The following is a 15717-nucleotide window of genomic DNA, read 5'->3' as shown; positions in this document are numbered from 1 at the left end:
CTAGGCCTAGCCTAAACCCACTGCATCAGAATCTCACATGTGACGTCCTCTGGTAGAGAAGCTGACAGGAACATTTTTTACAAAGTGTGACTTAAAAAATACACAGGCTCCTCAAATCATCTATTACTAACAATAGCTCATAATTGCTAATAATAGCTAATAATCGAATAACTGCTGATTGGTTACTATCTACTTTAGGTCTATAATTTTTTTTTTTACTTTAGTAGATCTGTTTTCATTTTGCAACCTCACAATGCCTACAGACTGTATCATCACACATACCCAGTCACACTCACACAGATCCACATTTAACAAAGAAGGCTCCCCACCGCTCTTGTGAGCAGCAGGTACAAGTTCCTATACATACTTGACCTGCATGGCGCATACTCAACCGTCTTGGTGCCATCTTGAAGGAAACAAGTTCCGACAGGCTCTCTCTCCTGCTTCAGTTCCGTCCTCCAGTGGTACAATGGAGCACAGGCCTACAACCAAAAGTTTAATTCATAAAAAGTTACCACTGTTTAGATCATTTATAAAACCTCAGAATGATCTTGTGTGTGTGTGTGTGTGTGTGTGTGTGTGTGTGTGTGTGTGTGTGTGTGTGTGTGTGTGTGTGTTTGGATACTGGAGCTTTAACTCAGAACTTCACATTCTCATTCGACTCTTGACTTTTTCTCTCAAGGCTAGTAGTGTTCTATCACTGCATCCACTCTCCACCTCTGGCTTTTTGCTGGTTGCTTGGAGATAAGAGTCTCATGGAGTTTTCTTCTGGGTCTGACTTCAAACCTTAACATCCTATCTCAGCTTTCTGAGAGTTAGGATTGTAGTCATGAGCCACTAGCATCTGACATGAAAAAAAAAAAAAAACACTTTTTAAGCATTAGTAAAAAACTAACTTCTCATGATTTTTAAAGTAAGTTTCTCACATTCTCCTGAAGCTCATGAGTTTTGTTGTTATTTCGTTTTGTTTTTAGTTTTCGTTTTGCCAGTCCTGGGGCTTGAACTCGAGGTCTGGGCACTGTCCTTGGACACTTTTGCTCAAAGCTGGTGCTCTTCCACTTGCACTATAGCACCAATTCTGGCTTTTTCTGAGTATGTGGTATTGAAACGGCTAGGCCAGCACTCTACCACTGGGCTATGCTCCTGGCCCACCTCATGTTTTTTGTACATGTACATATTTCAAAATAGCAAAACTATTACTCCAACTAGCATGTTTCTTGGTATTCTATGCTAAAGCTGGCAGTCACAGACTAAAACAACTTTTGAATAAAAACCTTCTTATATATGTAGGATATACTCCTACATTAAATGACAAACACTTAGATAAGAGAATAAAAGAATATACAGTGCTTATCATAATTGTTGTGAACTTTTTGTTTTCAGGGTTTGAATTTAAATACTACATAGGAATGTTAAAATAATATATTTCAGTGCCATAGAAATGTTCCTAAACTATAAGAATATAATTCTGTAATAGACAATTCAGTGGATTGCCACTATACTTTTGGTAGCAAACTACTAACACATACATTGAAGACATTATTAATGGCTGTCCAGACTGCTCTGACAGAAATGAGGGTAGGGAGTCTACTCCTCTCTACATCCTTGGTGCTCCAAAGTGGGATCTGTTTATTTCTGTTTCTTGAATCTCTAAATCCCATCCAAACGCTAAAGGTTGACAAGTTGTCTAAATGCCCTGTGGACACTTCACTTGCAAACAAAATATTCCCTAATCACATAAATGAAAGGACAATATCAAACACAAAGGAGGCAATTAAAATAGTGAAAGGCTCTAGGAGAAAATGAAATTAAAGCTGAAATCTGAATGACAAGAAGCTAGCATACAATTTTTCCATCCGGAGGAAGGACCAACACTAAGGCACAAATAGGAACCGACTTGGCAGGAGAGAGACATAAATAAAAAGACAATTATAGCTGAAGTACCTAAAATGGAGTGAAATGTTACCAAAGAGACAGCCTGCCACCTGAATTTGGAGATGTTTACAAGCCAGGATGGTATTTATTCTGGGAATTATTATATTTGTTTAGGAAACAAAAGAAAGCCATTCAACTGTTTTCATCAAGAGGGTGAAACACTCTGGTTCTTTTGTTACTTCTATAGAGAAGAGCTTGTAGCTGGAGCTAGAGAGAGGGCAGAGAGGTAAGAAGAATGATTGCACTGGCCCAGGTGAGTCACAGCAGGGGTCCTGAGAGTACAGAAATAAGGCAAATGGAGAGAAACTCGTGTGGCACATATTTTGGAGACAAATTAGGCAGGACTCATGAAGAGATGGGAGGAGAACCATAATTTCAATTTAGAGAATTTATAAAGGAAGCATTTATGTGTTTCATGTTTGCTAAAGGAATCTAAAAAGACTCCATTTTTGGTCGTGCTACACGTGCACACATGTGGGGACACACACACACACACACACACACACACACTCATGTGCACATGCAAGCACACAGTACTAGGATTTGAACTCTGGCCCTCAAGACAGGCACTTTATCACCTTTTATTCCCTTGGGACCAGCCTGTATCAATGGATTTCAGCATTTGAAATTCAATTGTGACCTCCATCTTGCCTATCCATGCCAGCCAGCCTGGAATTGTCTGCAGAAGACTGCCAAGTGTGGAGATGTTAGAACAGAAAACATATGAAAACCACTTGAAGCATGATGGCAGTGACTCATGCCTGTAACCCTCCCTACTCAGGAGACTGAGATCTGAGGATAGTGTTTTGAAACCAGTTGGCAGGGAATTCTTTGAGAGTCTTATTAACTACCAAAAAGCTGAAAGTAATACTGTGGCTCAAGTGAGAGAGCGCTAGCCTTGAGCAAAAAAGCTTAAGAATAGTGCTCAGGCCAAGTCCTAGGATCAGAACAACAACAACAAAAAAAACAGCTTGAGAATAGGAGCAAGAAATACTGAAGTGTATGAGTACTCAAAGGCACAGAGTTCTTTAACTTGACTGGACAGAAAGCTCAGGAAAATAAACAGTGCGGGAAGGGGGTGAAATTCGATGCAGAGCTCTTACATCATTACATCTGGCACCTTTGATCATACTGGAGTGTACCACCTACTTGAAAACACAAGAGTTCTCTGTCTGAAGCCAGTCATCCTAGCAATTCAGGCGACTGAGTTCTGAGGATCAAATTTTGAAGGAATGGGAAAGTCCATGTGACTCTTATCTCCAGTTACCCAACAAAAAGCCAGAAGTGGAGATGTGGCTCCAGTGATAGAGCACTAACCTTGAGCAAAAAAAGCTCTGGGACTATATCCAGGTCTTGAGTTCAAGTTGAAGGACTGGCGCGCGTGCGTGCACACACACACACACACACACACACACACACACACACACACACACCCCTTCCAAACCTCTACATAAGTAAAGGAAATATCACCTACAAGGAAATATCAAAAAGACTTACCAAAATTTTATCCTGTTTTGACCTTACAGATGCTCCAAACCACTGGTGTGACTTAAACTCCAATGGGTCATCTTTGGCATAGTCTCTATTACCTGAGGAAAAATATTGTGAATGGTAAGGATCAAATACAATGTATGATAGAGTTTATTTCCAACCATATTACCAATAGTATACGTTTGGCAAATCCAGCCTACATTGTGTGTATGTACACACACACACACACGCACACACACACACACACACACATGCACACATATTGCTATTTTCAATTAATTAGGAAAATATATGTGTAATGACCTGATGACTTCTTTCTCACAGTTGCCATCAACATTAATTATCATAATGCAGATGTGATAATGTAACTGTAAACATTTTCTAATTACTAAACTGCTAAAGAGTTAACTTTAGATAAATACTGTTTCCACGTATCAAACTCCTTGAAGTTCTTTCTGTGGCATGAGGATATTTATGAAAACTAAAGCACAGGGACACCCTGTTATATTACAGGTCTTAAGACATACAGCTAAGACAACTACCAATGACCTTAAAATACAAAAGTCAGAATCCAGAAGTCATATTTGGCACACCACACTGAAACACGTTTAATTTTTTAGCCCTCCACTATTGAGAAATTCATTTTTGATACCAGATATAAATGTCAACTACTATGGAAAAAGAGATATTTCCCCCAGAAAAATGTAGCTGTAGCCAAGTTGAAAGTTAAAAGGAATATATGTGTGAAATATCTGAGAAGGAAAAACTATTTTTAAAGTCAGGTTCGCTTTTCTTATAATCTGCTTATAATAACCATTCTTTTTAAAAAATTTATTGTTTTAATTTTCTTGTCAAGGTGATGCACAAAGGCATACATAAGGTAATGAGTACATTTCTTGTGGAACATTGTTACCCCCTTGCTTGCACACTCTACCACTTTGAGCCACAGCGCTACTCCATTTAAAAAAAGTAATAATCATTCTTTAGGTGTATGTTTTAATAATGCTACTAATCATTGACCCACACTTGATAGTACAAGAACAATAAATGATTTTTGTTTTAAGTGTCAATAATTGTATCCTGTTGCTACTAAAGTCCACCTTAGAACATTTTGATAACATAATTATTTTGTATTATATATTAATATTTTATAATATATAAGTTTAAGCTGCATAATTTATAAGTAAGTATCGAATAATAAATTATTCAATGAATATATATTATCTCTTGTGTATAATCATAAATTGCATTATATTATATATTATTAGGTAATTACCTAATCATTAGATCATTAATTCTAAATTATAGAGTTATGGTATATAGTATAATAATGTAATACTAGTTCCAAACCACAAAGAAGCTTAGCCCTTGGAAGGAATAGATTTAGTGAATTCATAGTTTTTCAAGAATTCTAAACAAAATATTCATCTTTTCAAGAAGCTTACTCTAGAGGAAGCTTTCTTTAGAACGGTTGTTTCCAGAGTCCCAGTTTTGATTCAACGTGAGGCAGAAGTTTCCCTCAAAGCAAGTGTGAATAGAGGGGGTGGAGAAAAAAAACGAAAGCCAGCTCTCCAAAGAAGTAGACAAGAAGCTCATTCAGGACCTGGCTGGAACTGGCAGCTACTTTGCGACCCATGAGTGAAGTAAATATTTTGAGTCACCACCCTGAAGTCACCGTTTCGGATGATGCCGGAACTCCCCAGACTGCTTGAACTGTGCTGTCATCACTGAAAGGAAATAGGACATGGAAAACTGGAAAATTTCCAGGGCTGAGAGAAAAGTTTCTTCTGGTAACAATCAAAGTTACAAAGATTTTTTTCCCTAATCATAAGACTAGAAGCTCTGAAAATAAGCTCTTAACACCCAAATAAAAAGGGAAATGGGGCATCTCATACAATGATAAAAGAAACTTTCGGATTGATCTATAGAAACTGGCATAACTTTGTACATGGCCACTTTTATAAATATAGGGGAAAAATGTTGCTAGAGAAGCACAGATTAGTTAGCAAATAAACAGCTGGAGACTTGAAACTTTAATGTGTATTATGCCAGTTTTTGAAATCATTCATTTGCATTTTATCAGACTCCCATGTCCCAATGCTCGAGGACAGAAGCAAATAAGAGGGTAGATTGTCTCTGAGCCTTATTTGCAGTTGATGCTTCTCATTTCCTCAGTTTTTCAAATGTCACTGTCAAACACCAGCATTCAACCTGCTGGACAAGTACAGCCATCCTTATATTTAAAACAAAGTTGCCTTATCACCAAAGGCTAAAGCTTTTGTTTCTTCTTTTCCTGCCTAGAGAATATACTTGGGAACAACAAGACTATGTCGTTTTTCAAAGGCCAAAATGAGGACCAATACCAAAGCGTCAACAGTAACTTTTGATCAGAAATTAAAATGTGGCGTTAGTCATTTGCTTTCCATTCATTACTATGACATGTATGAGCAGGAAAATGATTAGGTCCTTTGAAAAAATTGAATTAAAAAAAAAATACTTGGGGGGCCAGGAGTTTGGCCTAGTGGCAGAGTGCTTGCCTAGCACGTATGAAGACCCAGGTTCTATTCCTCGGTGCTGTGGCTCAATTAGTAGAGTGCTAGGCTTGAGAAAGCCCAAGGACAGTGCTCAGGCTCAGTGCTTTTGCCCTAGAACTAGGAAAAAAACAAACAAACAAAAAACTTAGATTTTACTTCATGTAAATGCTTTCATAAAAGATTTATGAACAGACTTCAAAAGCAGCTTTTTACCTCAAATAATTCAGCTCAATTGTACTTCATAAAGAAAACTTGGTTGTACCAAAAAAAAAATCTCCCAGAAAAAATTCATTTATGTGCAACTTGACAGATTAGAAGTTCTGCTGATGATTCACTACATAAGTTACTTCTAGGTCTACCTGCTAGAAAATACAGCACTAAAAGAGAAAGAAGTAATATCCTAGAGTAAATTATTATATAAGAAGATATTTTCCAAATACGATGAATGATATTTGGGAAAAGATGATGAAGCAGTAGACAAGCTATACTATTGTGTATTTGTAATCTTTGTTACCTAATGTATTGTATATGCGTGTATTTGTTTATTTGAAATAGGGAAGGGAAGGGGGAAACAAGATGATTGGGATGGAGAGGGGGAGGAAAAGGGGGACAAAAACATGAGAAGGGGTATCAACGTTCAAGAGGTAATGCACCCACTATCTGACGAATGTAACTGTAACTCCTCTATACATTACCCTGACAATAAAATAAGAAATTTAAATTTAAAAAAAAAAAAAACCAGAGGGCTGGGAGTTTGGCCTAGTGGTTAAAGTGTTTGCCTAGCATGCACTAAGACCCGGGTTCCATTCCTTGGTACCACATACATAGAAAAAAGCCGGAAATGGTGCTGAGGCTCAAGTGGTAGAGCTCTAGCCTTGAGAAAGTGCAAGGACAGTACTCAGGCTCTGAGCTCAAGCCCAGGACTGGCAAAAAAAAAAAAAAAAAAAAAAAAAAACAGAGGCCAGGAGTTTGGCCTAGTGGTAGATTGCTTGCCTACCATGCACAAAGACCCAGGTTCAATTCCTTGGTGCCACATAAATAGAAAAAAGCTGGAAGTGGTGCTGAGGCTCAAGTGGTAGAGCTCTAGCCTTGAGAAAGCCCAAGGACAGTGCTCAGACCCTGAGTTCAAGCCAGGACTAGCAAAAATTAAAAAAACAGTGCTGTGAAATAATGTAGTTCATTGACTCATGGCTGCCAATATCAATGTAGAGTCTAGCCAACGAACTGTACTGGATGAACTAGATATCTTAATGCAAAAAGAGTAATTTGGAGCTCTACCTCAAACCATACAAAAAATAATCCAAAACAGATCTCACATTGTTAACAGTTAGAGTAAAACTATAAAATTCTTAGAAGAAAAGAGGAGAATTAACTCTCCATGAACTTGAGTTAAATGGAATTCTATGCTGCTGTCAGCAAGAACAACATCACCCCATTTGTAAGGAAATAGAAAGACTTAGAAAAAAATCATATTAAGTGAAGTAAGCCAGACTCAAAGGAACATAGGCTCAATGGTTTCCCTCATTTGTCATGATCAGTATAAACACTGGACTCTCCTAGCAGAGATTTACAATAGAGCAAAACCTAGATACATAAGGCTATATAGTATAACACTAAATAAAAGGGCCTCCAGGATATAGAAACAAAAGCCATTTAATGAATGCTGTCCTTAATGTGCTATGTCTCTTGCTGTCCCTTGGTTATCTCATATTGTTATAGTATCCCACTTTGTTATCTGATATATCGGATATATTTGTATTAGGTTACCTGAAATTGGATAGGGAAGGGAGAAAAACAAGATGAGGGGCGGGGGTTGGGGGGGAAATGGGGACCAAGACATGAGAAAGGGTATCAATGTTTGTGAAGTAATGCACCTTCTATCTGGTGAATATAATGTAACCCTTCTAATAATTACAACAAAAATATATTTTAAAAAGACTGAAGAATCCAAGAGATGAATCAAATACAGATTCCTCATATACAATGGCCAATGAACATAAGAACTGACACTTGAGGCCAGTTGCATTGCTTAGTGGTAGAGTGCCTGCCTAATATGCACAAAGCCTGGGGTCAATTCCTTGGTACCACATACACAGAAAATGCTGGAAGTGGTGCTGTGGCTCAAGTAGTAGAGCACTAGCATTGAGAAGGTCCAAAGACAGTGCTCAGGCCCCAAGTTACAGGACAGACAAAAATTAAAAAGCATAAACAAATAAATTAGAAGAACTGATGCTCTGTTTTGGTCAACAGACAAAAACTGTCAGAGTCACTATGGCAATAACCTCACACTCCCTATGTGGTAGAGCACCAGTCTAAGTGAAAAAGCTAAGGAAGTCCACAGGATCTGAGTTCAAGCCCCAATATTAGCACAAAGGAGAGAGAGAAAGAAGGAAGGGAGGAGGGAAAGAGGGAGAGAGGGAATTTATTGTGATGTATACAATAAGTAGCAGTAAGATACTGTATTAATGAAAGGATTTTTTAATAAACTTTCAATGTTATCAGGGGTGGGAGGGGTATTAAAATTTAAACTCAGGCTTTGCATTTGTTATATTAGTGCTCTACCACTTGAGTCACACTTCTATCCCATTTAAATAGGGTCCTGTGTTCATGCTTAGGCCAGCGTTGACCAGGATCTGCTTACTTACACTTTCCACATAGTAGGGATAACAGGTACATCGCTGGCATGACAGACGTGCACCATCATGCAGCTATTACTAGTTGAGATAGTATCTCACAAACATTTTGTTGCCTGGACTGATCTCAAAACTTCAATTCTCCCAATCTCCACCTCCTGAGTAGCTAGCATCATAAGGATGAGCCACCATGTCCAGCTCACAGTGTTTTCAAACCGTCTGAAAGCATTTAAAATTCAAGAAAGAAACCATGTGCCTATGTTTCTTTGGGTCTTCTAGGTGGTGACTAGAATGTGCCTATAATTTTACAAGTAAATACATAGATTTACAAACTGGATAGTTAAAAAGAACTAAAAATGCACTGGGACCTGATAAACTATACAGGTCTTCAGATATTCACAAAGGGAGATCGAGGAGAATACTGTAAGAAGTCATAAAGGCTCAATAGCTATGTGCATGTGATTATATAAAAATTATATTTTTCGGGGCCAGGAGTTTGGCCTAGTGGTAACGTGCTTGCCTAGCATGCACGAAGACCCGGGTTCCATTCCTCGGTACCACATACATAGAAAAAAAGCCGGAAATGGTGCTGAGGCTCAAGTGGTAGAGCTCTAGCCTCGAGAAAGTCCAAGGACAGTGCTCAGGCCCTGAGCTCAAGCCCAAGACTGGCAAAAACAAAAACAAAACAACAAAAAAAAAACCTATATTTTTCAAAATCAACACCAAGAAATGGAAATAAGAGATTTTTGTTGTCTTTTCCTTTTGTCTTGTTGATTAGCTCCTTTTACTTTGGGAAAGTAAGGAAGGGCACAGAAGAGGTGGAGCAAAGGGTAAACTAATACAGCAATGGTATTCACTTCACACTATGTAGAAAATGACCTATAAAACTTTTGGTTGGCATGGGAATGAAAAACTGGAAAGAGCAAGGGGAGGGGGGACATGACTCAAAAAGAAATGTACTCATTAACTGACTTATGTAACCTTTACCCCTCTTTACATCACCTTTACAATAATAGAATATATTTTTTAAAATACATAAATGAAATGGCAAAGGACAAAGGTCCCTAAACACAACCATTTGTACTTATTAGTGACTGAAAACATGTTTTTATATTTTTATATAAAATTGCATATAATAATATGCAATTCTACGTACCCATTAAATTATATGTTATATAATGTGATAGATATTCTAAAACTTATAGTCCATAGACATTAGTGTTCATTTCCACATAGCTGTCTAGAAAGATCTTTTTATATTACGATACCACTATTTTCTAAAAATAAACAAGAGTCAGAAAACGACATTTAGAGGAAACTGGAAGTAGTATGATGTGCTTACTGTGCAGTGCTATCACAATGAACAGAGAATCCCGGCTCTCCCTCTGCCGAGAGCAAGTCCATAGTTCTACTGGGAAACAGTACAAAGAACACAGGCCTTCTGAGAACGACCCTGTGGATCAATGCTCGCTTGTTCCCTTGACTGATGAGAAGGAAATGATCCTGAAAGCACCAACATGGTAAAACAAAAACCCTTTACTGAAAACTTAAAAAAAAAAAATTCAATGTTAGGTTTTAGAAGAACAGGCCTGAGTCAGGGAACCTGTGCAAAGAAAGGAAATGCTGAAAATGTCTAAATGATAAGTCAACAATGACCGTTAGTTAATTGGTAATAAAGGTGCTGAGCTAAGTAATTTTACTGGGCTTATTACATTTCCCATTGTATAATTCTCTCAACCAGAAGATAATACAGTTATATCAGAGGGGAGAAAAATCTTAGCATACCAGGCACACGAGTGGCTCATGCCTGAAATTCTAGCTACTCGGGAAACTAAGATCTGAGAACTGAGGTTTGAAATCAGTTTGGACAGACAAATCAGAGAGACTCCTATCTCCAATTAAGCAGCACAAAGTGGAAAGTGGTAGACTACCAGCTCTGAACAAAAAAGTTTATGAGACAGGTGCTCAGATCCTTAGTTCAAGCCCTACTACCAGCACACTCACACTCAAACACACACACACACACACACACACACACACACACACATCCTAAATATAAATTTATATTCTATTAACCATGGAAGACAGACTATTTTCCCTTTTGTTTTTACTATTTTAGTTACAAGACTACTGCAATTAGTAGTCTTGACCTATTTCAACAGAAAAAGGAAGTGCTTCGCACGGGAGGCTGCTTTAAGTTTGCATGCCTATTGTACAGCAATGATAAGGAATCTGCTGGAAGTGTTATATTCTCTTTGAGTATCAGCCTAGTAGCAGGCAGAAAACATTGCATAATATTTTTTTCTTGAGCAGTGGAGCACTACAATTAAGGTGGCTCATAAGCTATAGTGGGATCATTCTGGGAAGAAGTGTAAGTGTTGCAAAGAGATGCTTGGAGTAGACAAATTCCACTATTTTCGGTGGTTCTTTTTTTTATGTCGTTACTAGGGCTTGAACTCAGGGCCTGGGCACTGTTGCTTAGCATCTTCACTCAAAGTCAGTACTCAACCACTTTACCCACAACTCTACTTTCAGTTTTCTGCTGGTTAATTGGAGTCTCTAGATTTGTCTGCTAGGCTGGTTTCCAACTGTGACCCTCAGGCCTCATCCTCCTGCATGGCTTTAAAGACAGCTGTGCACCACTACCTCCCAGCGCTTGTGTTTTTAAAGGACATATTTCCCAAGCATTTGGGTAAATCAGTATTTCAAGGCAATGAAATGTATCATTCATCAAGAGAGATCAGCAGCCTATTTGAAAAAGGTTGAGAAACCTAGGCAATGATCTGCCCATAAAGTACAGCTACTTCCTTGAAAAGGGGGAACTAACGGTGAGAAGAGGACAAAAAAAAGATTTTCCCAAGTGATATTACCCCAATTTTAATAGAGGCCTATCACAAACCAACAAGCCATCCCTGAGCAGTGCTTCTTCTTTATTAAATACCTACATAAAGTGCTATTGACCAAGACATATTGTACTCATAAACTGATACGGTAAATTGAAACCTCTTTATATGACTACCTAGAGATCATTTTTAAAAAATTAAAACTAAACTAAAAGCAAACTACCTTCTCAGACATGACTTCTGTTCATCTACATGACAGTTCATGCAGACACCACACTTACTTGACAAGTAGGAAAATGAAGACTGGCTAAGTTATTAAAGTCATGGGTTCAAAGTCACATGGCAAATATCAGTTCCTGAATCTGAATCACATAATCTTCAACATCTAGTTTCCATTCCTAATAACCACAGCTGCCAATAGCCAAAGAATAAGTGAAGAAATAATACCTGCTTATAGAAGCATTTTCAACTTTCAGCATAATCAGGATCAGGGTCGATTTATGTTTATATACAAGGACACTGTGGTGATAGAAGAATCTCCCCATCTAGAGACATACAAGTCTGGCTTCCAACATACTTATAGTAAAGAATATTTATGATACTACCTGACAAAAAAAAAAAGACTTTGTAGGTGTGATCAAATCAAGAACCTTGAAATGGGATATTACTCAGGTATATCTAGGCAGACCAAAGAAGAAGACCAAGTGAGACACACACTTTCGATCTTTGAGTCTACAGTTGAATATAATTAATTTGTACTATTCTAAGATGCTGTGGGCATGCTGCGTATAAAGCTTATGACATCTGCAATTGGAAACTAATACAGGCATGAACAGGACGGAGAGAAGACAAAAATGTCTTACCTTTCTCCATAAACTGAAATACCCTCTGTATGGTTTTAGTATTCATATAGCAAGCTCACACTTCTGGAAACATGAAGATTAGTAATCACTAGGCTTAAATACTGATTAATTTATTTGCTTCAGTTTCACTTTCCTACACTAACATTAAGGTAAATTGTGAGCTATTCTTTCTATCAGTCAACCTTAGTCTTAAAAATAAATGAATCACACCCCCAAAGTAACCTTTATCATTCTCATTCATTCCACAGTATCTTATAAAGTTCTTATTATTCTGCCAACTTAGGAAAAAGTCAGTTTTTGGCCATTAGATAGACCATAGCTAAAATCTACAAATCATGAGGTTTCACAGATGAAAGAATTTTAAATTCTAAAAACAGAACTCTATTTCAAAAGCAAGTTGTGGTATTGCAACCACTGCAAAACATGTAAAATAAGAAACTAGGCTCTTTTAAAATTTCTAGTTGTGGCTTGCTACATAACATACTAAAATAATCAGAGAAAAAGAAAACTACAGAAGACAAGCAAGAAGGCAGAGCTTACAAAATTAATATTTCAAAGCTAAGTTTCACTAATCCAAGGTAGAACAAACTTTAAACTGTGAGGTTTCCTTTCTTCTTCTTCCTCTTCTTCCTCCTCCTCCTCCTCCTCCTCCTCCTCCTCGTCGCCGTCTTCTTCTTCTTCTTCTTCTTCTTCTTCTTCTTCTTCTTCTTCTTCTTCTTCTTCTTCTTCTTCTTCTTTTTTTGCCAGTCCTGGGCCTTGAACTCTGCTTGAACTTTCTCAAGGCTAGAGCTCTACCACTTGAGCCACAGCACCATTTCTGGCTTCTTCTATGTATATGTGGTACCAAGGAATTGAACCCTGGTGTAGGCATGCTAGGCAAACACTCTACCACTAGGCCAAACTCCCGGCCCCAAGGCTTCCTTTTTTAATGCTCATGAAACCATAAATATTATTCAAAAACTAAGCAAGTTAGTCACTGATGTCTCATGCCAATAATCCTAGCTATTCAGGAAGCTGAGATCTAAGAATCACAGTTTGAAGATAACAAGGCAGAAACGTCCATGAGACTATTATCTCCAATTAATCAGATAGAAATGATTATTAAATTAAAGACAGAAATGAAGATGTGCCTCTCAAGTGGTAAAGCACCAGTCTAGAACAAAAATCTAACAGAAAGTTTCATGTCCCAAGGTTCAAGCCCCAATGTCAATGTATGTGCACAGGTGTGCACACATACACACACACAAGCAGCAAGTAAGCTTGCAGTATTCAACTGAACTTTCTACAGAGGTAAAACTTTTCAATCCAGAAGCCCATATTTACCATAATTGTTTAGAAGGTATGTCTGCAATATTTTAAATTTATCCATAACATTCATTATTTTATGAAGTTTTTGCAGTTTTATAAATAATGACTAGGAAAATAATGGCCAGGCATGTAGTGCAAGTCAGTAATTCTGGCTACGTGGGAGGCAAAGATCAGGGGCCAGCTTTGCACAAAGTTCACAAGTTTCCATCTCAACCAACAGCTGGCATGGTAACATGTACCCACCATCCCTGTGATTCAGAAAAATACAAGCAAAAATACCAGCATGAAGCAAGAATATATCTCTCAAAAATAATAAACACACAAAACAAGAGCTGGCTCACGTGGTACACCACCCACCCAAGAAGTGCAAGGCCCTGAGTTCAAACGTAAGTACTGTCAAAAGAAACAAAAATACTAGGAAAACTGATAGGATGGGTACTGAGAATGCTCATTACTTCAGAGGACTGGTGGTTCAATATCTGCAATTCTACCTACTTAGTAGGTGAAGATTCAGAAAATACTGGATCAAGACCAGCCCAGAAGGAAGAAAAAAAAAAATCACGCGAGGCTTCCATCTCAATGGCAAAAATAGCACATGCCTATCATCCCAGCCAGGTGAAAGGCTAAGATTGACAAGATTAAGATTCCAGGCCTACTAGCTAGAAAAGTTGGTGAAGATCATCTTAACAGCAAAAAGCTGGGTGCAATGATGGTAAGCATAAATTGGAGGATCATGGTCCTGGCTGAGAAAAATACTCTATATGAAAATTAATCAGAGAAAAAAGAGCTGGCCGCATGGTTCAAACAGCAGAGTCCCTCTAAAACAAGTGAGAGACCGTGCATTCCAGACCCATGTCACCACGAAGAAAAGCATAATATCCATATGCCAGGAAACTGAAACATGTTTTGACAGAGTAAAGAGGTCAAGTGGACGAAAGGGGCAGATGAATGGAAAAAACAAATGGGGAAATGGGAGAGGGCAAATACAGTCATGATCTTCAATGTACATATGTGAAAATAGAATGTGGTAATTTGAGGGGATAGGAAGGTTTGGGAGAGGTGGAGGTGAGCCATGGAGAAGGTAATATGGATGCACTGTACTTGACACTTGGAATTAAAATGCTATAACTTCTTAATGATCGTAAATAAAAAAGAGTTATGCAGTCATAAAACCAAATTCAGGCTTTCTTCTTCAGCCATCCGTGTGAGCTTTAATGCACATGACAAGCTACCATAAAATGTCTTTATACACAGCTTGGCAAATAATAAAATTAGTCCATGAATTATTGATTAGCCTAGCAGATAAATGGTGCACATTTGTAAAGAATTTTATTTTGGAGGGGGCCAGTCCTGGGCTTGAGCTGAATCTGAGCACTGTCCTTGGACTTTCTCAAGGCTAGCGCTGTACCACTTGAGCCTCAGGACCACTTCCAGCTCTTTTCTATGTATGTGGAACTGAGGAATTCAACCTGGGTCTTCCTGCAGGCTGGGCAAGCACTCCAATACTAGGCCAAACTCCTGGCCCGGTAAAGGATTTTTTTTATTACTGTTGTCTAATCAAAGTGAAAATGACCTTGCTCTTTTTCATCTTTTGAAAGACCTCAAGTTCTTAGTTCCCCCTACAAAAATACTCTACTTTTTCTTTTCTTTTTCATGAGTCAAGGGCTTTGTGCATGTTACACAAGCATGCTGCCACTGAGCTACACTACCAGTGTCATAATCTTTCACTTCTTAATTGATAAGAAGGCTCACTGCTTTCAAAGGAAGAAGACATAGACTCAGCCAATCAGATACTGCCGAAACAGCTCTGCATGTCCATTCTGTCAAGGGACAGAAAATGTCACAGGTCAGGCTACTGATGCTGCTCCGTATTCAGCAACAACACATTCAGTTTCCACTTGAGGAAAGTCTTCTATTTGCTTCTCTTGGTTCTTAACCACATTTCCATTTTGTCTGGTGTGTGTTTGTGCATGCGTGTGCGTGTGTGTGTGTGTGTGTGTGTGTGTGTGTGTGAGAGAGAGAGAGAGAGAGAGAGAGAGAGAGAGAGAGAGAGAGAGAGAGAAAACACGTGTGTATATGTGTGTATGTGTGTGTGTGTGTGCCTGTGTCC

General features: G+C 38.3%; 1 protein-coding gene across 2 annotated transcripts in view; it reads right to left on the bottom strand.

Moving 5' to 3' along the window:
- Positions 1 to 15717, bottom strand: part of Itgav (integrin subunit alpha V) — an 85526-nt gene that overhangs the window by 49944 nt on the left and 19865 nt on the right. The window contains exons 3-4 of one of the 2 annotated variants that reach the window (XM_090354447.1): positions 3433 to 3524; positions 368 to 482 (exon numbers count right to left, since the gene is read on the bottom strand). In XM_090354447.1, coding sequence (XP_090210573.1) covers positions 368 to 482; positions 3433 to 3524 — 207 coding nt within the window. Of the gene's footprint in view, positions 1 to 367; positions 483 to 3432; positions 3525 to 15717 lie in introns of those variants that run through there. The other variant, XM_090354448.1, reaches the window with a different exon arrangement.

Source organism: Megascapheus bottae, chromosome 21 (assembly GCF_031878675.1).
Source record: "Megascapheus bottae isolate mThoBot1 chromosome 21, mThoBot2.hap1, whole genome shotgun sequence".
NCBI lineage: Eukaryota > Metazoa > Chordata > Mammalia > Rodentia > Geomyidae > Megascapheus > Megascapheus bottae.
The sequence above is the reverse complement of the archived record's forward strand: the minus strand, read 5'-3'. Positions and strand labels throughout refer to the sequence as shown.